This window comes from Nyctereutes procyonoides, unplaced genomic scaffold, assembly GCF_905146905.1.
Source record: "Nyctereutes procyonoides isolate TBG_1078 unplaced genomic scaffold, NYPRO_anot_genome, whole genome shotgun sequence".
NCBI classification, from domain to species: Eukaryota; Metazoa; Chordata; class Mammalia; order Carnivora; family Canidae; genus Nyctereutes; species Nyctereutes procyonoides.
In genome coordinates, this window is record NW_026575082.1 from 21,698,326 (window position 1) to 21,722,764 (window position 24,439).

A 24,439-nucleotide genomic window follows, 5' to 3' on the forward strand; every position below is an offset into this window, starting at 1 on the left:
TGAAATAAGTCTCAAGTTCATTTCAAAAAAAAAAAAAAAAAAAGACCTCCACAAACCAGTTACATCATTAGTCACGATTCTCTGCAAAGTCAGGCAAAGGAGCACTGATTGCTGGCATTAGGTAAAGATAGGATGTGCTGCATTGTTGAGATACTTACTTCATGGTCTATTTTATGGGTCAGCTATTGATAGTTATAATAAGTATAAATTTCTTTTATCGTGTGCTTATTATGACAGGTACTATTTTATGCACTTTAAAGTTATTTATGACTTCCCATCCAAAGAGCCCAGAGCATATTCAGAAGTATATTTCCCAAGAACAGTATCATAACACAATGTTTACTTTAGATTGAAGTAAATCTGGTGTGACAGCATGATAGATATATTTCCCTTTGGCTAAAGAGCATCGCTCCCCATCAATGTCAGTTCCTCACAAGACCCACATGTCAGAGAAAAAGTGTATTTTCTTATTGATAACATCTGACTCCTGTGTGTGTCACTCTGTCAAGTTGTATCCCATAGTAAAGTTCTTGACACACATGTCCTCCTCAGGATGGAGGAAAAATCAATTCTAAAATCAAAATAGGATTCTAGCAAACACTCTTAGGAAAAGGGATACTTATTTTACTCAAGCCATGTCTACATACACACATGCACACCAAGGAAAATTAGACCTCAAACGATGTGTCACACACACAGGTATTTCTAAAACTCAGGGTATTTACTTTCAATTATGGAGAGAAATCATACAAATGGTCAATTCAAACAAACTTTTCATCTGGTGTTCTAAACTGAACATACAGAATTTTTAAATATTTTGTAATCTTTAAATGGAGATTTTTAAGGTAAGCATTTGCTCCATTTATATATAATTCAAAATAAGAAAAAGAAGTACACACTGCTGTATTTAGCTTATCATGCCGCAATTCAGATGGTTTATCTCAATGATCTTAATTTCAGGCTACTTATTAATAAGACCCCTTAAGGGATGCCAGTATCTAGCTATTAACCAACAGGTGCATAATAACTCTTTGTTGAGTAAATGAATCGAAAAAAAATAATGAGTAAATGGCTAAGTAACAGACACAAGACTACACATTATTAGTAAAATTAGATACTGAAGTCCCTTTAGAAAACAACAACCGTGTTTTGTGAATACCATTAAAAAATTCTGATCATTTCAGTTTTAAAAGTTTCAAATAATCCTTTACTAATGACATGACATATTTATTATAAAGATATTGTTAAAGAAACTGTCAATTATACTTTGGGGGCATATCAAATTATAAATGGATGTTAAAGACAAAAGTGGGGATCCCTGGGTGGCACAGCAGTTTGGCGCCTGCCTTTGGCCCAGGGCCTGATCCTGGAGACCCGGGATCGAATCCCACGTCAGGCTCCCAGTGCATGGAGCCTGCTTCTCCCTCTGCCTATGTCTCTGCTTCTCTCTTTCTCTCTGTGTGACTATCATAAATAAATAAAAATTTAAAAAAAAAGACAAAAGTGTCTGTAGATAAAGAGTAGGGGAAAAGTCTCTCAATTTGGTAAAGTAAATGCTAAATATGGGCTTTAATAAGCAAGATGGTCACTTACATCTCAAAGAAGGTACAGAGGTGTTTATCACTGAAGATGGATGGACTGCCTTGTGGATTGAACCCTGGAACTCTAATCTGCTCTCTGAAAACATAATTTTCCCGGACAGGAAACAACCTAAATCAAAGGTATGTGTGCTAGGAGGTGGGGAAGGGGTTCTTTATTTTAGACAAGGATTTTTATGCTCCTTAAAGTTTGAGAACTTAAACTCTGAGCCTTCAACTTCTTTTTTTCCCCAAGCTGCAACTGTTAGCCTCCACCTGCTGGTTCAGCCACACTGGGCTTCCACTCCAGGACAGCAGGGCATCGAGCAAATTCAGTCCCGTCGCTGAGGTTCAGCTTCATAGACCTGCTCTGTCATCCATCAACCCAAAACATCTCTGATTATGACAAAGCTAAGTATAATATAAAAATATGACCCAATTGCCCCTAAACCACAGGCAAGGGGCCAGCAACTGCTCCATGATCACAGATACGGAACTTGATTTCTTCTATGGGAGCAGAAATTCTGTTTGATGTCAGGTGCTGTCACTTGTCAGAGTTTCTCATTCATTGCTGCTGTTCACAGAGGCGTTGAGGTTTCCTGACTGACAAGTAACTGGAAAGGCCTCTTATTAAACTAGCAGAGCAGAAGTGTCTACCTAGAGTCTGTCATATGGCATAAACTCCATGAAAATTTATTATTAGCAAACATATGAATAAATGAACGCACAAATGAATAAACACCTGAAAAAAATTAACTCAAGGTTGGAACAGAAATAATTTTTAAAATTTGTGTTCCCTTTTCACTAATAAAACTTCCAAATTAAGAAATCATTGTCCCCTGCCCCCCATTGGGTTTTTTTTTTTTTGAGCTGACAAATCCCTTTAAATGGTACTATATTCGATTTCATCAAGAGAATTTTGTACATTAGCATCTAAATGAAACTCAAATATGTTCTTCTTTTGAAGTACAAGAAAACTCCCCTCCACTTGGAAATGTTGAAATATAGACATCTCTGGAGAAGTACATGTTGAAACCACAGCCATGGACTTAGATATATTTTTCTTTTGCAACATTTACATTCATCTATGCATAAAAGATAAAAAATCTACAGTCAGCTTCATATTTTAAAAATATGAACTTGATTTTAAGTCAGTATGGGGCATTTCTTCACATATAAATCCCTTTTGTGTGTATCTCTTCAACTTCATCTGTGTAAAAATAAAACAGACAACTATCTAGTTAATAGCTACTGCCTCTGCTAAAACACAAAATGGTTTGTCAAACAGACTTCTCTGAAGTATGATAAATGTTTAGATAGGAAGAACTTGAGTTATTACAATAAAAAAAAGAAAACGGAATTTCTTGTTCACCTTGGAACCAAGGGATTTGTAGAAGATGCAAGTAATTTCTCCTAGTTCCGTGAAGATGAGATATGTAATATGATCATAAGTTAATTTTCTGAAAAATATTAAATTGTTCTTCCATATTTTTTGAAGATTTATTCTATTTACTTGAGAGAGAGAGTGTGTGTGCTGTGAGCACCCGCGAACTGGGGGAGGGATAGAGGGACAGGATCTCAAGCGCAGAGCTTGCTTTCATGACCCTGAGATCATGACCTGAGTCAAAATCAGGATTCAGACACTTAACTGACTGAGCCACCCAGGGGCCTCTTACCTACTCTTACATACTTTTCAATTGATTTGCAAAATCCATCTGGATTCAATGCAGTACGTATTTTCTAAAAATGTTTAGGAAACATGAAGATGCTGCTTTTAGACTGTCAACTTCATGTGGACTGAGTGATGATTTGGACAGCTTTGGAAAACTAATGGAAGCTATTTCCTATGTGAAAGAGCAACTTAATAAATGAAATAAGTAGATTTCAATGTTCGGGGGGTATTGAGAGTATATATTGGGATTTCATAATGTTAGTAGACTTCTTAATGAGATTAAACTAAAATGACTTCAGGGCAGTGATATATTAGACTTAGTTTGGTTGCTAAAACAGCAATATCTTAAAATAATACTCTTATTTAGATAGTTGCACTATTACCTGGCAGCCTTTGCTCTAGGCTTCTTATCTAATGTATGCCCATTTGGTTTAGTTTTGTTTATTATTTAAATTACCCATGTTTGCTAATAAAATGTAATGGCAAGTGTTCTGACTCGCATTTTCTCTGAACCTCACATACATTTCCTAATGTGGAACACTGCTGCTGCTGCTAAAAACTATATACACATACATATTAGATATATGCATAGACACACACACAAGCTTTATTTCATTGCCAACAAATCTCGAGAGCTGAGGTAAAGCTCTTCTCTGTGATCTCATTTTTTTTCTTTCAAAGTTTCATTGATACATATATTCTAGAACTTGGAATTGAGGAAAAACCAGAATTACCTTTGGAAATGCCAGAAGTCTTCAGGATTATTTAATAAAGTTTCAGCTTTGCTCAGTTAACAATCTACGGCTCCTCTTAGGTGTTTTTTTAGGCTCATCAGGGAGAAATATAAGGTTGTGAGGAGTAGAATCTTATAAGTAGGTTAACTCTGGGAGAAGCTGGGGAGCCAAGCACATGTTTGGTTTTGCTTTTTAAATTTTATTTATTTATTCATGAGAGACACAGAGAGAGGGGCAGAGACCCAGGCAGAGGGAGAAGCAGGCTCCATGCAGGGAGCCCGATGGGGGACTCGATCCTGGGACCCTGAGATCCCGCCTGGAGCCCAAGGCAGACGCTCAACCACTGAGCCACCCAGGGTTCCGGGACATGTCTTTTTGAATCCCCTTCTCAGAAGATCTCCTTTCCTGACATTTGCACCCATCTCTTTCCTTGCCTTCCATACCTAGTTCTGTTGTCCACTTGATGGATTAAGCCATCTGCCAGCTTCTGATCGAGACCTTACCTTCTGCCTGGAAACTAATCCTGCCGAGAACTTAAACTGGTTGAAGGCAAAGCTTACTTTGAACCCCTTCTCTCATAAGGCCCCATAGATGGAATGCAGTGTGGCCAAATGATCAACCTGAGCCTGGGTTCTAATCCCCTTGCTGCCACTTCCTCCTTGTGTCGCAATGCGACTCATTACCTAGTCTCTCTAAATCTCAGTGGTCTCTCTGGAAAATGGGGTACATTAATAATAATTATAGAATTATTATGCAATTATAGAACAATAATTATACAATCCACTGGTTCTAACCACTTTTTCATTATCCATCACTGCTGCCCCTGTACCCTCTCCTGTCTTTCCTTAGGCAGCTTCGAAGCAGTGGGTCTTCTTTTAATCATTCCCTTGCAAAACCCCTTTGTCACTCCAGCCCTTTTGGCTTGGCAAACTCCAAACAAAATAAAACCCAATTATCTGCCTACCCCAGGCCAGCAACCAAGCAACCACCCCTGGAGAGGAAAACAAACACAATTGTGTTGGCTCCTTTCACTTTAAATTCATGACCCCAAATCTCAAATGGCCAGTTCACACTGCTTGGCCATCATAATTTCACGTACTTCATGATTCTCTTTCCTACGATCTGAAATAATTTCTCATCTTGTTCCCTGTCTTCAAACTCTCAGTACTTGATCCTCCAAGATTTCATAGGCTCATGAAGACCTTGTGTCACACTTCTCACCTCGGCTATAAACTGTATCCACACCCACTCCCTCTGCCTTTGTTCACCTTACCAGGATTGAAGCACCCGTCCCTGCATGCCGGATCCCCCGCCTTCTTGCCTACACAAAGAATTGCAGTCTTAACAATGTTCCAGTCTCTTCTGCATCACTAATTTCCCCCTCTAGGCTGCACTATTTGCAAAAGTTGCAGAGTCTCCACCATTCATAAAGGAAACGGCAGTAAATAAGTAAAACAAGCAACAAAACCCTCCTCAAGCCTACCACCTCCTAAAGTCCCTGTCCAATTCTTTGATGCACTTTGGAAGAAAACTTCTCAAAAACATCTGTGGCCGTGCTCTACAATTCCCTTGCCTTCCTCTCCATTTTCATGCTCCCTCCCAAGCGGCTGCATTGCTGACATTATTTTACTATACTTTTCATCAGCACTGAAATAGTTTGCAGCGCCCCTACCTGTAACCCCCTCTGCCCCCTGCTTTTGTGACGTCATCCTTTGTCTTCTCCTACCTCTCTTGCTCCTTCTCATCTGGCCAATCTCTAAATGTGCAGTGTCTCCAGATTTCAGTCATTTGGTTTTCTAACTGTAATCTCTCCCTAGGTGTCATTGATACAACGGTGACTCTTTAATTTTTATCTCCTGTCATGACCTGTCATCAGAACTCTGGTCTCATATGCTAGAATGTCTACATGATTGACATTCTTAATTGTTTGTTCAGTAGTCATCTCAAATTCAAAATGTCCAAAAACAAAAATAAAAAAAAAAAGGTCCAAAAACTAATTGATTGGTCCCTCTAAACCAATTCTTCTGCACTCATCCTTCTCTCATTAACCAGCCCCACAGTGCACTCATTCGCTGTAGCAAAAATCTAGTCTCTATCCTTGATCCTTCTCTTTCCCCTGCCTTTTATATCCAATCCATTAGCCAATATTATTGGCTCTAAATGCAACACACATCATGATTTTCTCTCTCTCCATCTGCTAAAATGACTCCCAAGCCCCAGCTACAATCATCTCATACAGATCACTCAATTGTTTCCTAAATGGTCTCCCTGCTTCCACCCTTCCCCATCCCTAACAATTTTCTTCGCTGCAGCCAATGGGATCTTTTAAAAAGGGATCACTCACCTTTCAAACCTCTTCTCATCATCCACAGAATGAAATTCTAATTTTTACCATGCCCTGTAGAGCCCCTCGTGATCTGGCCCTGACCCAGTGATCTGTGATCCATGCATATGGCTATTATTTCAATCACACACAGACAATTCCCTTGTGAAGGCTTTTGAACTAGCTAGGGGCTTTCCTTGGAAGGCTATATCTTAAATGTGCAAAACAAAACAAAACAAAAACTGACCCTTTCTCACATTCTTGACTCAGCTCCAGTGTCACCTCCAAAAAATTGTCTTCTCTGATAATCTGATTTAAATTAGGTCCTTCTTTATCGTATTATTGTGTTTCATTTTCTTCACATGACTCATCATTCTCTTATGTTAATTGTTCATTCCTTTGTTTCCTTATCAGTCTACCTGCCTGTATTTGCATTGAAGTAAGCTCTAGGACAGAAGGAGATGCGACTGCCTGCATTGTAGCTTTTCCAGCAATAAGCTCAGCTCAAAGTTAGCATTCCATTAATCAGTTTAACAACTAATACATATCGTATAGGGTTATTAGAAGTAAATAAAATAGTGTTTTAATTGCTTAGCACAATGCCAGGTACAAAACACCTGCTGAAAAAGCTATTTACTGCCATTATTATTGTCAAAATTAGGTGTTCCTTAAAGACATATCAGGAATGCTAATTAAAATAACTCATGCTCATTCTTAAATAAACAGGTGAAGACTTTGTATACTCACAGTTATTTTCTAAGATAAGCAATATTTTAAAGCTAGACAAGTAAAGGAAGTTTTTTGTGTGTAGGTAAATGTTTCAACATCTTCTAAATTCAAATCACATAGTTAGCGACTGCTTTTACCTACTGGTAAGACTCAACCTATTCATGTCCTCTAACTAATCAACCATTCCAACTATAAGGGAACTTCCTTGAACTAAATTAAAATCAGAGACCTTATCACTGGACCTAGGTTCATTTAATTTAAGCCCATTATTAAACCTCCCACTTTTCAAAAATGTATGACTTGAGGGAAATCTCATTAAGCTTCATGAGAGGCTAAAGTGAGCTTTGCCTTCAGAGCCGACCAGAAATGGAGCCATTAGAAACGTGAGTGATGAAGTATAGATTGCAAGGTAATATTAAAGTGAAGCTAGAACACACAAGAGGGTGGTATCCTACAACCTATTTTAGTTTCTTTGTCCAAATCCTTTGTGCCAGGTATCCTAGATGGTAGTAATGAGAATAAATTTGGAAAGAACAAAATAGTATAACCCCAAAATACACAACAACAACAAAAATGATACATGTAAGTATTTGAAACATTCTAGAAAATATTTTTCTAATCCTGTTCACATTATAAAAAGTTCATATAGACATGAAGATTTAATCATGCCTCTAATTTATTCAAATCCTGTAAGAGAGGTCATAGGTGATTCTCAACCCCCTATTACACACATAGGTGTTTTGTAAGACTATTCTTAGATTCACTTCTAGTTTTTTCATAAATTTATTTTTCTTCTTTCTTTTTCTCCCTTAACTTATATTGTTATTTTAAATTAATTCAGGTACAAATGTACTTTCTGTGGAAATGAGTTAGCTCAGTTTATGAACTACTTTATTCTTGTTTGGAATATGATGTTTCCAAAGTAAGTAACTTGGGAAAAGTTTTAAGGGAAAAGTTTTAGTATAAAAGACAACTATAGAAAAAAATCATTTGGGATACCTGGGTGGCTCAGCGGTTGAGTGTCTCCCTTTTGCTGAGGTTGTGATCCTGGTCTCCTGGGATCGAGTCCCGCATGGGGCTTCCTGCGTGGAGCCTGCTTCTCCCTCTGCCTGTGTCTCTGCCTCTCCCTCTGTGTCTCTCATGAATAAATAAATAAAATCTTAAAAAAAATCATTTGACCAAAACAGAGTTAAAAAAATACTTTTCACAGCCCTTAGTGTCTCTAATAGGAGACTTATAGTTCTCACATTTCAAACCATGAAATATTGCTTAGGAAAGTACCATGAGTCAATATTCTCTAAACAGCTCTAAGCGGATGAGTGATAGTGTGATATGAAGATATGTTTTTGATTTACAGTGTATTCTTTTATTGAAATTATTTACAGAATGTATTTAAATTGGCATTCTTCATTTGTGTTATTTGAAAATTGGTTACCTATTTTTTTTACAATCCAAATATCCTTCCCATCATAGTTTATTCATTGACTGTGTTTTCACTATGGAAAAAAAAATAGAAACTGTTGACTTATTGGAACTTCAAAAAAAAAATCAAAGGATCCATTTATCTACTAGTTCAGAACTCTGGTCTAAATTGTAAAAGTTATGAAACTGATGCAAGTGACTAAAGTTATGTTTTCAGGGTTACTTCAGAATAACCCCATGCATATACTTCTGGTTCCCTATTATTAACTATGCAGTTGGTTTTGTCAGTAGATTTTTTTCAAATGAATTCATGAACATGGGATCTTGGAACAGAATTATTCTGAAAGCAGTATCAATAATGGGAAATGGGGTATTTCTTCCCAACCAGTTAAAGCATTGGCCTATATTCTTGACCACTATAATTCATTAGATCCTTCATTTCCCTGTGAAGATGTAAAACTTTAAGAATGTTCTTATTCTCTTAAGATAGAGTAAATAGACAATCACATTTTTTTCCCCATGAATCAGTCTCCTCACATTTTTTATAAAATAAGTCAGGAGGAAGAAAGCAGAATATTGGTTGCCAGAGCCTGGGGAAAGGGAAGAAAGGGGGTATTATTATTTAATGGGGGCAGAGTTTCAGTTTGAGGAGATAAAAAAGTGTTCTGAGGGTGGATGGTTGTAATGATTCAACAATATGCAACTAACTGTACACTGAAAAACTGTTAGAATGATAAATTTTACATTATATGTTTTACTACAATAAAAAGTACTGTTTTTTAAAAATGTAAGCAGGACAACAGATATATGAAGATGGGTTCTTTCCAAATTACAGACCAAATAGTTTTCTTCTTTTTTTTTTTTCTGAAGATTTTATTTATTTATTCATGAGGGACATGGAGAGAGGCAGAGACACAGGCAGAGGGAGATGCAGGCTCCCTGCAGGGAGCCCAACGTGGGACTCAAACCCAGGATCGAGATCACGCCCTGAGCCAAAGGCAGACACTCAACCACGGAGACACCCAGGTGTCCCCAAACACTTTTATTCTTGAAAGAGTTTTCACTAATTACATGTTGTCTGATTTTAATAACATAAAAGTTTATAGCCAGTCTATTCTACAAATTATAGCAAAAACAGAAAGACTAGACTGTAAGAACCATCAGGAAACATTGTCTGCCTTATAATTATGTTCCCACTCTCTCACCCTTCCCAAGACTGTTTCTGTCATGGCCCTCTGAACATTGTCTATACTCCAAGAACACTCAGGTAATGCATCAGTGAAGAGATCAATAACTAAAATAAATACAAGAGATCTATACCCATTTGAATTGCATTAACGAATAACTGGACCAGACATGATAATTAGGTAGAAATGCTCTGTATATTAAGATTGAGTAAAAACATCAGTACAAAGTCTGGAGTGTAAATATTATTGTAAATGCCAGTTTTTAATGTATCTTTGGATGGTATCAATCACCCAAGGTCTCCTGCATGTCCTCTTTCTCTACAATAAATGCATTTCAAGAACCAACTAAATTCATTGTAGGGAGGTCTCAGAGCTCCAGCTCCACGTAACTCAGTGGCCAAAGTGTATTTAATGAAGGATTTAGGATGATTGGAAGAAAAACAAACAAAATGTTTGTTTTCAAGAGTTCTCTGAGACCTACGTCTATGTGCAAGGCAGAGATCACCATTCACAGACTGAAGAAGAGGGTCTGTGTTTTTAGGCGGGATGTGGTATAAATTCCGGTGTCCTCTGGACAGCCAAGGGTAGACACTCCCCAGTAGGGGCAAAACAAAAACACCTAAAAAACAAAGACCAAAAGACCAGAGGATCTGCAAATTGATATTGTAACTCACACTGGCTCTTTGTTTTTCATTCCTCCACTCTCTCTCCTCTCCTCACTTTCACACTTTTGCTCACAATCCCTAACAAGTGTCTATCCCATTTGGGAGTCAAATGCAAATGACTCTCAGGTTCTGTTGATGAGAGAGCCCAAGCAATGAAGGAGACAGAGGCCTGAGTCCAACCTACTCCGTTATGCCACATGCCCTCCTGAGGTTACCCAATGATACAGTACTTAGATGACCTCTGCTTTGCTTTTATTTGTTTGTTTGCTCCTTTGTTTTCAAAAAAAAAAGAAGGGAAAGAAAGAAAAAGAGAAAATAAAGAAAAAAAGATGTTAAAATATCTGAGACCAAAAGGATCATTATGTTTCCTGGAGTTGGAAACTGCTGTTTTAAATCTCCCTTTGGGTAGTTTCTAGGTAAAGGGAATTGTATGATTACTAAACTAATTTTCAAGTTATTTAAGCATGCCAAAATGCTCACATGAGGGAGTGAGGCACTAATATAGAGGGAGACACCAGTCACTTTATCTACTGTTGCAATTAAGGCATCACACACACTATCAAACTGTGAGTGACCCAGTGGATATTAGCTTTTAGGAATGCAACAAAATTACATCCACATAGATGTATTTGGTGTTCAAGGGTAAGAATTTCAACACTAGAAAAGTGCAATGCTATAACTAGAGGAATCCACTATTCTACGTGGATTTTTAGATTTAAAAAATCTAAACCTATACAAGGACCCATGCCTGGTGATATACTCAATTTTATTTATTTAATTTTAAAATTTCATTCTTGGTAATCAGCCTATAGTGCTCAATCAATAAGCATCTGAACATGTAAATCGAATCTGGTATATTTGATTGATATATGTGTCTATTTTCTCTAATTCTGTAAAGATAAAATGATGAAGAAATGGTGTGACGAGTGAAAATACAGACGTAGATGTTTGGAGCCACAGAGATTTTAGAGATTATCTCTCCAACCCTTTCATTTTATCAATGAGAAAACAATGTCAACTTTGAGGACATTATTAAATTTGTTTTCAATAAAAGTGAATTTTCTTTCATATATCTTCCTAGTAAACCATGAGTTCCATGAAGGCAAAGACTGGGTCACTTAGGTATATGTAGTCATATAGTCGGTGTATATGCAGTGTGTACATAAGTATACATGCATGTGTATCTGTGTACACAGTATACAGTAGATATATTGTAAGTACACAGCAAATGTTGAGTGAATCAATGAAACGGATCTTGACTTTCCAAGGTCTCAAAGAGCTAGGAAAGGAGCCCAAGCATCTTGAATTGTAGCAGTCTCTAAATGTTCTTATTCCCAGAACTTTTATATCAGAACATAGGAAAATAGTCAAGTACCAGTAGAAGCTCTTCCCAGTCTATAATTTACGCTTTATAGTCTAGCCAACTAATTAGGTTGTAATATTTATTTCTTCAAATAATAATTGAATTTTAGAGTAAAAATCTTAAGAAAATTATCCCTATAAAGTTTTCCCAATAAAACAGTCACATTTTAAAGTCCATTCTGTAAACCATTATTTTCTCTTTTCTTACGAAGATGTTATTTCTTGTAAAGATATTTTAGTATGAGAAATAACCATACAATCATGACTCGTTATTACCTAAAATGAGTATCTATAGCTACATAAAGCCATTCCCTCAGAACAAAATTTGTGTTCACATAAGCCTGCAGAAAGGGAATCAAGTCTGTTCTATGATTATAGCTTTATAAAGGTAATTGCTGCATGAGGGTTTTAAGAACAATATAGTAACAGAATTCCTTTTCATTCTTTTATCTAAATGTTTAAGAACCATACTGTTTGCATAGCTTGGTACATGATTTCTCAGTCCAGTTGGCTTATTGGTAACCAGAACCTTAACAACCTATAAATGGTCATTTTATGCCTTATAGTGACTTCTCAATTCTATGTACAGAAATCCTAGCGATCTGTGTGCAAAAATATTAGCACAACCAAATTTTCTCATTGACTGTTAATAAAATGATGAAGTATGCTCAGCAATTGAAAATATTATACAGAATAAAAATTTTAAATGTAGCTCTGTTCCTTCTATATTAAATAAAAATTCCAAGTAAAATGAGAAACATAAATGTAATTCTTTTAGCTGAAAGATAATACTACTACTTATTCAACTAAACTATTCCCTTTTAAATAGGTTTTGTCTCTTAAAATGGTAATAGTTGGGGTAAATATTAATATATTTGAGAACTTTTGTATCAAACCTAAGAAGAAAATCATAATACAATCTTGTTTTTGTCTTTTCATCAATAGTGGGAATAAAAATAAATAAATAAATAAATAAATAAATAAATAGCAGTGTTTTGGCCATCCAGTTTCTTTCTCCTTGGTGAACAACCAAGAAGAATCCAAGAAGAATTCAAACTCATATTTTATAATTCCTTAAATGCTAGAAAATAAGATTAACAGAGAGAAAGGCAGGCAAATAAATGGTTTTCCGGGGCCTGGGCCTGCTATATTCATTCTAAAATGCTAATGAACAAGTTAGATTTTCTAGCAGTACAATGTTCCAGATATAACCACAGGAGGATAAAAAACAGGAGCTCTTATATTTGGTTGTTGCAAGCATTGCATATTATAGAAGATTACAGGCTGGGATATTTGTATACATATACAGAAATCAGTTGAAAATCCAATTTTGCAAAACAGGAATTCCCTTATCAGGGCAGTAAAAATCCATATTTAAATACAGTCAGCATCCAAGGTCATTCAATAATGCCTTATTCACATTTCAGAAGGAAACATTCATCTTTCCTGGAGTAGACTTTTAAAGAATATGACCACAGACACATATGCATGAAATAGTTTGTATCAGTATCTGAGTTCTCTGGAGGAATGATGTGAGGCAGGTGAAAAGACAAATAAAAAGAAGTCATTAAAACAAGAGAAATCATAGTATGTTTTCCAAACTTCATTCATTAACAACCTACAATAATTGTAAAAATCTACTTGACTGTGATTCAGCAGTCTCCTAATTTGAGTGGCACATATGCAAAACATTTAATGTTGTTGCCAATAATAATATAGTTTTTAGGGGATATTTACTTCTGGTTATTTTCCTTTAGCTCATTGTTTTCTCCTTAAATTTATTTATTTTACTTCTTCTAATTTTAAATTTTATTTTACAGTTCTTATCCAATATGGGGAATAAAAATGTAAGAGGCTAACAATTTTAGAGACTTTTCACTTGTCCCAAAAGACAAATTCATTTGACCGGGGCAAATCTGATCATAGTCATAACACAGGGCTTCATTGGAGATTTTTGCAAGGTCTGGCATGGAATTGTACATTGAGTGAATAGCTACTGACACAAAATTAGATCCTCTGTATGTGTTCTATTACTACTTCTTCATGGTAAGTCAATACAGAAAGCATTGACATTCATACTCCATGAATACAGAAACAGAGGGTTGCTGAAGTCAGAAACTTTTCCAAGACCACATACAGTTATTAAAAGAGAAAGCTAGAATAAAAACCAGAGTATGGCTTTCTTGAAGACTCATAAAATTTCCCTGCTGCGTCCCAGAGCTTAGACTGATCTGCCCTCACTGAGGCCCGGGAAGAGTGAGATCACTTCCCTGAGAGCACACAACCAAGTGGTCAAAGAGTCAAACCAAACCAATTCTTGTTTGCTTCACCATACAACATGGCTTTAGCTTATTTTCAACCCCAAGGAATACTTGAAATAAAGAGATGTTTATAGAAGACCGATTTCTGGCATTAGGCTCCTTATCTTCAGCTATACTCAGCCTCATTTAAATTCTTTTGAAAGTTACATCAATGTTCCAGGCCAGGAAGATATTAATCACCGGATAACACTGCTTCATAACCTTATTGGAGCCCAAAACAGCCTCTGATGCATATATTTATAAGTGAACGATAGGGATGGTGATGAAACAGGAAGCAGTCTGTATTCCACCTCTTTCAAGGTGACAGTTTTGTTTATTCCCTCAATCGACTGTTACTTCTAGCGCATTATATCCTATACTAGTAAATATAAAAAAATAGACGTCTTTGCTTCCTGGTGGAATAGCCTTTAATCACATTTATAAAACTGTGTGCTATTAGTAAACAAATTCTTCCTTTAATTAACTCAAGTGTGATTGAAGATGCAGAATCCATGCTGCTCACCCACTGACTGTGCTGTCCTGGAGCATCTCCTCACATGGAAACCACCGTGCACCCAAGGAGGTGAATGGATGGGCAAGTGAAAAGCACACATGTAGCGAATGAAATAGTAAACCTTTCTATGGTTTACCCTTGATTTTTTTTTAATTTAAGTTCGATTTGCCAACATATAGCATAACACGCAGTGCTCATCCCATCAAGTGCCCCCCTCAGTGCCCGTCACCCAGTCACCCCATCCTCCCACCCACCTCCCCTTCTGCAACCCTTTCTTTGTTTCCCAGAGTCCGGCGTCTCTCATGGTTTGTCTCCCTCTCTAATTTTTCCCACCCATTTTCCCTGCTTTCCCTCATAATCCCTTTCACTATTTCTTATATCCCACGTATGAGTGAAACCATAAGATGATTGTCCGTATGATGACTTACCCTTGAATTAACTACTTCCAGGGAGACGTTCTGAGGCGGGGCACTTGGCACTAAAAAGAACAAAACAAGGTGAGACGGTTACTGCCCAAGTCAGAAAAGACAAGCTACAAGCCCTCTGTGAAAAGAGAAAGCATGACTTTCACAGTTCATCATGGTAATTAGGGAGGCTGATCCAGGTGGTGCTTCAACATTTTTCCTGGAGAGATGAAAAAGAGCTGTCTCTGTTTATTTCTTCTCATTTTACCAAAATGAGAATCCGTGCAGATAGCCCCACCTCCAAACTGTTAGGCAAGAGAGCACCTGTCATGATAGCAATCACTGCCATTTAATTACAGCTTTCTGGTTACAACCTTCCCAGAGAAACCAATAAAAACACACAGGAGATTTCCTAGAGTGGTTTTAAAGGCCTAAGATATTGTGTATTTCAGGAGATGCAAACAGGTTATCAAATAGCATTCGTCGAATCAGTTCCATTAACAAAAAAGCAGTTTATTTTTCTTTGTGGATTTTTTAGGTTTATTTTTTTCTCTTGTCTGCATTTTGATTGTCACATTCCTTCATGGAAGAAGGAGGGACGTGCACAGCTTTCTTCATAATACTTGTAGTGAATATTTACCATACCAAAAAGTGAATATTCCATCACGTGAGTAATTCAAAAATAAACATTCACTAAATGGCTGGGATGTGTCGGACACTATCCAGGATGTCCTAGAGGAGTCATAAATAGAATAAAGCTTTCTGCCCCACAAAAGAAATGGAAGTAGTATTCAATAAACACTTACCACGTATTAATCTGTAAAATGAGTAGTCCCTATTGTGTTCATGACAAAATGATTTACCAGAAAAGAAATGCTCTCAGCATTTTCAAGAATTTATGGACCCTTCTCTGTCATGTTGCCCGTTCTTGAACTTGAACTTGGATAATATCTACACTTCTCTAGGGTACTTATATTTTCTCTAGGGTCCTTATATTTACCTTCATCTATATGAATTCACTTATGCCCTACTCTGAGTTTGCCTTCTGAAAAGTAATCACCATGAGGGCATGATACATGTCTGATTAATCTTCACAGCCCACAAACTGACATTCAATTAATAGTTACTGACTCGATTACATGTACAAATGAATACTTACTTAAATATTAGCTCCTGGGCCTTTCTGGACACCATAGGAATTATAATCACTTGCTTTATTTTCATTTTGAATTTCATATCTTAGTACTTGGTGAAAGTTGTGGTCAACACAGCTTGTGACAAAAACAAAAAAACTCTCACCAGAGGCTTGTTTTCATAAATTAGGTCAGCAAGAATTCTTTCAAAAAATATTTTATGATTTAAGAAATAGACTTTTTTATTCTATTTATTTTAGTTCATATTATATTTATTTTCAAATATAGAATATAATCCCCACAGGGTCCAGGATTCTTGTCCCTTTTGATGCTGAATCCTCAGTATCAAAGAGTGTCAGGCATGCGGGTCACGTGCAGCAAATATGTGTTGAATTAATTAGCTAATTGATTAATTAACAGAAAGATTATAAGACATAATAAAACCTTTTTCATTCTCAAGGTTTTAGTCATAACAAGCTTTATTTTTGCAGTTTTATATCTTAAAATTAATGTTTGCATACACATAGTATAATGCACAAATCTTATATGTGCTACTGGATAAAGTTATATGTGTGTGGTGTGTTCACATTTAAACACCCCCTAGATCAAGATATAAAATAGTTTCAGTATCCTGGAAAGTTCACTTGGGTCCCTTCCCAATCAATATCCTTCTAAGAGTAACCACTATTCTGATTTCTAACACCATCAATTAGTTTAGCTTGCTTTTGAGCTTACTAAAAATGCAATCAGTTATTTTTTTCAGCCTGGTTTCTCTTGCTCATTATTATTTCTTGGGATTCATTCTTTCTGGCTCATTTCGCAGTAGTTTCAGTGCTTTTGTTTGTTTTTTTATTGTTCCTACATATTCTAATACGTGACTATTATATTTTATATTTACTCCTATAGATGAATGTCACTGGATTATTTTCAATTTGGGGCTCTGAGAATAAATCTGCTATGAAAACTTTTGTACATGTCTTTTGATGAATAACTGCACTCATTTCCTTCATTATATACCTAGGAATGGAAATCCTGATAGCAGTAGAAACCCCTATGGGTTTATATATACATCCAGCTTTAGTAGACAAAATTTTCCAAGGTGGTCACACCAATTTACACTCTGATTAAGAATATAGCAAATTTCCAGAATTCCCATATCCTTACCAACCTTTGTTTTTCTTCTGAATCTTTTTCATTTTAGTCATTTGGTATCTATATCTATATCTATATCTATATCTATATCTATATCTATATCTATATCTATATCTAGTGTTTTTGTTTGCTTTTCCCCAAGGACTAATAATGAGGAACATCTTTTCACATGCTTGGTGGCATTTGGATGTCCTTTTTCATGGAGCCTTTAAAATATGTGTGTGTTTTTTTTTATTCTTAATAGATAAGTTTCCTTCAAAACTCATTTCTAAAACTTTGATTCTTTTATATATTATATTCCATTTTACATTACTATGATTAAAACATTAAGATCCTTTTTTAAAAAAGCTAAAATAGTCAGAAGGGCTCTTCTGCACTTGGCAATTTCTCTATATTCTCAACTCTTCTCAAATGTTACATTAATGAAACAGATTTCCTTGAACTACCTTCACAGGCCCATGGACATCCCAGTCCAGTTTTCAGGAAAGGGGGGGGAATGCAGAGGCTTTAATAAGACCAGCTCCACAGTTTATTTCTTTAAAAGTGGAAATAATAGAGTATGCTGGAAATAATAACAATGTGTGTGACTGGAAAAAATTAAACAGACTGACATCCTCACAATGAAGAAGAATTTAAGAGGATCTATATTCAAATTATTCTGTAAAGCACTGAAGATTAAAATAGGCACCGACTGAAAAAATGCCAAGTGCTCCATCGTATAACTTCACAAACTTCTAGCACATTGACTATTCTTGCTTTACATAATCAGGAAATAAAGTAGAGAGTTTTTTTTTTCTGTAGCATTTTTAGTTATCAATCTCCACTCCTTGCCTCTCACTATCAATTCCCCTATTATTGAGATATAGTAGATAGGGTTAATTGCTTGGTGGAAGTAAATGGAATCCACATTAGTTTGAGCTTTTCTTTATTTGATTTCCCAAGATATTTTGTTGTCTCATGAGGAAAAGAAGACCATAGTTCATTGTTTTCTCTTTAAAATGTCAAGCAATTTATCATTTACAACAGGTTCCTTAAAGCCAATCTGTGGGATTTGGTCTAGAAACTCCCCTCAATATGGTGCCACATGGTGGTTTGATATGATGATACATTCTGTAGAGTACATAAAGTCCCCACATTTGTAACTGAATGTCCATATAGACAGACACTTGAATTTCTCTCTTTACCAAATGTGTGCTGTCTTGAACATGATTTATTTATGGATTGAAATAACTGATATATGATTACGAGCTTTGTACTTCAAGCAATTCATATGAGAAATTCATTACAAAATAAGAGAGACTCAAGATTTTTTCACATTAAATCTTGCTCCTTTTCTTACTAGCTTATGTGACCTGGCTCTGCTGCTTACCTTTGACTTCTTTCTAATATTAGTTTTGTCATCTGTAAAGTAGGGGAAAAAATTATAGTATCATGAGGATTAAAGGTTAATAAAGCAAAGTGATTAGAGCAAGGCCTTGCACTAATAAGTACTCAATAAATACCAGTGACAACCGTAAGAAGCACAATCTTTTTTTTTTTTTTTTTTTTTTTTTAGAAGCACATTCTTAAGCACATTCTTAAAGCTAAGTTTGCCTATGAAATTGGTTCCCTCCCCTTTTGGGCACAGAGCAAGCCTGCATGGGAATTCATAAATATTAATTGACTCATAAAATATTTTAATGAGCTACAGTTGTCAACTAGTTAAAGAGACAGTGTTTGGGAACAAATTGGCAAAACTAGTCATCCACACTAAATATCCACACTAAATATCAGGCTGCCTAGATCTGATATTCTACAATCCCAAATGGTTTAAAGAAGTGGATCGTTATAAAGAAATGACACAATAAGTGGAGGAATCTGAATGAAAAACAATTTTTCTTCCCAGAAATACAATTAAAAAGCAGGCTAAATTAGAGATGACAGCTTATCAGGATAAAAATCTTCACAAGCATTTTAGCATAACAGGAGTACCATTGGGATAATTGATTCAGGAAAAAAAAAAGAATATTACTTGCATTTTTATTTTGCTTTTATTCCATTTTTTATGGTCCCAATATAAATTTTTATGGTAAGGGTTCCTCTGACCTGATAAGAAACACAATGTTCTCTCTAACACAGATGTAGACACAGTCATCTATTAAATTAGCCACATAAACGGGAAGTCCGAAAGATAAATCTACACATACAAAAAATTGTATTGTTTGGCTGAACTGTCTGATTAATTCAGCAAGTATTTACTGAGATGATGAGTAGAGAGATGAATATAACAGCATCCCTCACCTTAAGAACATATAGTACAAGGAGAAAAAGTGACATGTGCATTGTTATAGATGACATTTATTGAACACCTAAATGTATGACATGTTCATATTTTAGGTGCTCACATGGATTAGCCCATTTAATTTCCACAACATCTCCCTTTTATAACACCCAGAAAGTCAAGAAGACAGCTTCACGACTGCGGGTTGGGAAGTAGGAGGCTATGAAATGTGATGAAATACATCTCTGTATGATGTGTGCCCTCCGCATGGACAGCTTCGATAGAGAGAAGACATCAGATAGAGAGGAAGAAGGGGACTGACTGGATAACAAGAGATAGAAAGCCAAGAGTGTAGGGGTTTTCATTGGAAATCAAAAAAGATGAATTGATTGTGAAGAGGAATGGGGAGCAGGTCCAGAAGCCCACTCCAAGGGGACCACTCAGTTCTTGCTTTCTCCCGCCAAATACATCAATAAAGACAAGTTGGCATCCTTTGCGTGGTGATGCTTGTAGAGTTAGGGTCATGAAATCCTTTTATTTAGTGACAGGCATTTTCTAAGTCCTAACTGTTGCAACACTTAGAGATAATAATTCCTGGACTAAAGAGTAATAATCTCTCTCTCTCACTTATGACATTTAAAACCAAAGTGGAGAATAAGGCCACAGTATTACAGTACAGAGTGTGAATGAAATCTACATAAATTATGTAAAATATTCATTTTCACTTGTTTTCCTTTTATTTTTATAATTATAAGTTGTGAAGTAATTTATTCTGCCAATAAATATTCTATTCTGTCTTCAATAACAGAATCAGATGGATGGGCATTAAAAATGATACTGAAGTGGTGTCACATATAAAATATATTTTTAAGTTGAAATTGCAAATGAGCATCCTTCCTGTGTCTTTGCAGCCCTGTCCTTAATAACATGCATGACCTTCCTTGGTCCACTGATACTGTGTGAAATATCCACCCAGATACTTTTCCAGATTAAACCATGATGGATTGGTTAAGGAATCACAAGTTAAGGTCTTTTTTTTTTATTTCTTTGAAATTCAGAAGATCAATAATTTATAGAATTATATACAGCAGCATGCAAACCATTGCTGAAAAGAGATAGCTTGTTGCCTTTTTAATATTCATGGAGGTCATCTCTGCATTTCTACACCTGCCTGAATTTCACTGGCCCCATAGCATATATACCGCTGTCCTTTATTTTGACTGGTCATTAAATTTCCCAACATTTTCTTATTCTTTTCTTAGATCTCTAGTTTCCTCTGCTACTGCTTTGCCAAATCCATCTTTTTCATTAAGAGTTCTTCTTCTCTTTTATGATATTTCAGAAAATATGTCTAATATTTCACCTGTTAGGCGAGGTACAAGTAAAATTATGCATTATCCTGCTTAGTTTTAATATCTTCAATACTGGATTATTTGGCCTAAATCCTTACAAAATGTTTTCAATTTAAGTGGCATAGGTAGGAGGGCTGTCCGTCGCTTACATTTTTCATCATCCATCCCCTTTAGAATGAGAACTAAAAAGGGACAGAGTGATGTACATTAGTCCATACACATGCATAAATCAGTTTGTGTTTACAGACATAAAGAGACCCCTCCTCACCCCAAAAATTTTAGCCCTTAGGCAGGACCCACACTTTTGAAGATTACCTATTAGGAATTCTGACACAGGGTATAGAATATACCTTTTTGAAAACTGAAATTTAACCATAATAGATAGCTTGAGTGAACTAGTCAAAATTTTAATTTATGCTAATATATGCCATAAAGTTTCAATTAGAAAACCTTAAGGATGCAATCTATAGCATACATGCAACATTATGTCATTACTGCCAAATACGTGAGTCAAGTTTCACTGTCTATGACTTACCGTCAGAAAGTGTAACCACCGTTATGTCATCAGTAGATACTCCTGGCCCATAGCGATTATAAGCTAAGAATCGAAGAGTATATTCCGTGAATTTTTTCAGGCCTTCCAGCTTATAAGATAGTCCATCAACCTCTATATTCTGGAGACATAAAATGCCAAACTGTTATTCAGGAGGCACATTAAAGCAGAAATGGCAGCCATTCTGTGCAATCACAGAATTGGATATTAGACTCTTACTCACAAAACTACACTCTAGCCTTCTAATGAGTTGTTGTAAAACCTAACTTGTGACACACACTCCCCCACTAAATCCCAAACCATTCTGTAGACTTCTAGTTAAAATAGCACCAGGCTATTTTTACAGTCATTAAGCTCCAATGTGTTTAATGCCAGCCAATACATCGAATGGCATGAGGTGTTCCACCCACACCAAAACTCTGACAGGCACAAGGCAGCCTGTGAATCCATGGGAAGAGATACTATACTTGCTCCTCTACCCGAAATGGAATAATTCACTACAAAACAGTAGATTTCTTCCCTCACTTGCTGAAATATACCCCCGGTTCTTGAAACTGACAGATACTTTGCCACAATCTTTCTCTCCTACAGTGCTGTGAGGTGGGTTGGAACCGTTTTCAGCACTTCACAGCTGCAGAAATGAGGTACTGGAGGTGAAGGTCATTGAGAAATCAGAGCCAATTTGTTCTAGAAGACCTATTATTTTACTCTCCACAATGATGCTCACACTCATATTTGTCTCAGGTAACATCATTTCTGAATTTATTTAAGTGGGTAGGTGAAATGCATTATTGGAGAAGCCAAAAATGTGTTGCAAAGAAGAATGAAAGCAAGAGCTAAATAGCATGAAGACAGCAAATCAACAACAACAACAACAACAACAACAACAACAAAACCCGGGATGAATGATTATATAAGAGATCTTAGTAATTCCTCTTGTGCAACATAACTTAGGGCTCAAACAATTTCTGAAAAGGATTTTTGCAAAACATTTTTTTAAAGTAAAATCTCTATCATGCAGTTTGTGTGGACGCATGAAGACCACAGTATGCTTGGCAGGCTTCATAAGACATTCTAAGAACTCTACTATCCCAAGGTGGGCTCTTGGTTTTTCTTACTTAGCTATGCACTGTCTATATATCTTTTTCCACATGAGATTGAGAATCTGGAAGTAAACTTCTCAATAGTCAGATACATGTCACAAAACAGAATTTCTGAGTCTCATATGTCTCCCCTTCAATACTTATTTATCTGAAAATCTAATTGTCCTATTTTTAGGGGTCTGTGCAAAACACAAAATGTAAGAAGGAAGCAAGTAGCCTTCTGGAGAGAGGTTTCCTGAAAAACAATGAAAAATGACTACAGGTGACTACAACCTGATGGTGAGGAGAAGACAGAAATAACTCAGATATATAAGAACAAAAAAAGTAACGTGACTGAAAAGATCAATCATTCTTAAGATAAGGACTCAAAATGTTTTCTAGGACCAGATGAGTTCATGTAAATGTGGCTACACCTGCCCGGGGCCACTATCTACTTAGACCACAAAAATAAATAAATAAATAAATAAATAAATAAATAAATAAATAAATCCTATTTTATAGTGACTTCACCTCATTGCCCATTTGCTTCTCTTACAATCAGAATTCAATTAAATTGTTTATAGCTTCTAATAACCAGTACTTTAAAACTAATTAGCTATCCAAATAAGATGCTGGACTGGACTGTACCAAAAGTCTGTAGATCTTCTCCTATGGCTCTGGTCCTAGAACTATCCAATAGGTGGCAGCATTGGGTCCATTCCCTTGCCTACCTGTTCCTTTCCCGTGGACACCTCAGTGCAGAATAATCTGTACCCTTGGACTGGACCGTTTGCATAGGCAGGGGGTTCCCAGGTAATAAGAATTGAGGTAGGTGAGGTAGATACGGCGTGCAGGTTTTCTACTGGCCCTGGAACTTGTACTGTGTACAAAAGAAATTGATTAGTCTCAGAGGGTTCTATTTTGCAAAATAAGCAAAATACATCTTTTACAGCTTAAGGATATTATAGCCCTATGTACTATTTTTAGAACAAAATGGGATAAGAAATAAAACGTAAATATAAGGTAATGAATTTTAGAATCATTTCATTATGAAATTCAGGAGAGGACAAATTAATCTTAAGTTACCCGTTTCATTTTACAGTGGAGGAAACTGGTCAGGGAATGTAAATGACTTGGAAAATGACAGAAAAAGAGGAGAATTCTTAGTCCAAATTTTTAGTATGGAAAGCTTTCCACTATGCCAGTATGCCTTTGTGTATGACCAATAACCACAGAAGGAAAAAGAGAAAATACAATTAGAATTCTTGTACATCGTGATTCTACTTATATTTTAAATAAACAGCAAGGCTATGGATAACTTACAACATCTTTATTTATGTCAGCATTTTTAAATCTTGACCAATTCTGTGTCCTTTAAATTAATTTTGGCATTTAATTTTCAATTTCACTTTCTAGTATTCCATTTTCTCTCATAACTGCTACTTTACTTAATCAAGAATAAGTATTGTGTTTATTAAAGAAATTATATAGCACCGGATCACAATTGCTTAACCAAAACACTTGTGTCCAGATAAATTTTGAGACATAGAAATTTTCAGATTTTAGGAAGATAATGTGGTACATGTGCAGTGTTATATTTAACACCTCAAGTGGGGTCTGTATATCAAATCACATATTTGAGAAAAATACATGATATTCACATCAAACAGAATTATTAAAGACTATACACAGCATAAAACATATGATCAGATCAGGCTTGCATATGACGTAAGTTAAGAAACTCCTTCAAATTCCAGACTTGCAATTTTTTAACTTGTGCAAAACTTTTTATTTATAGACCTGAATATATGGTATGTAAATTGTAAATCCAGTACCCATGCTAGTAATCATAATCTCAATTAAAAGAGTTTCATCATTGCCAGTATAATAATTTTAACTTAAACACACTGTACATTTGCCCCAGCGTAGGGGAGAAATATTACCTAGGTTTGAACAGATGCACATTTTAGGCCTCTAGTAGAATTTTGTGAGTTTGAATGTTCCACGGAAAACAATCT

The 24,439-nt window shown here is 35.9% G+C and overlaps 1 protein-coding gene across 1 annotated transcript in view; it reads right to left on the reverse strand.

The window, feature by feature from the left end:
* LOC129514498 (netrin receptor DCC) overlaps positions 1-24,439 on the reverse strand; it is a gene marked incomplete at its 5' end in the record, with an annotated part of 702,567 nt that overhangs the window by 257,893 nt on the left and 420,235 nt on the right. The window contains 3 exons of the mRNA XM_055333118.1: positions 14,914-14,963; positions 21,322-21,460; positions 23,153-23,301. Coding sequence (XP_055189093.1) covers positions 14,914-14,963; positions 21,322-21,460; positions 23,153-23,301 — 338 coding nt within the window. The remainder of the gene's footprint in view (positions 1-14,913; positions 14,964-21,321; positions 21,461-23,152; positions 23,302-24,439) is intronic.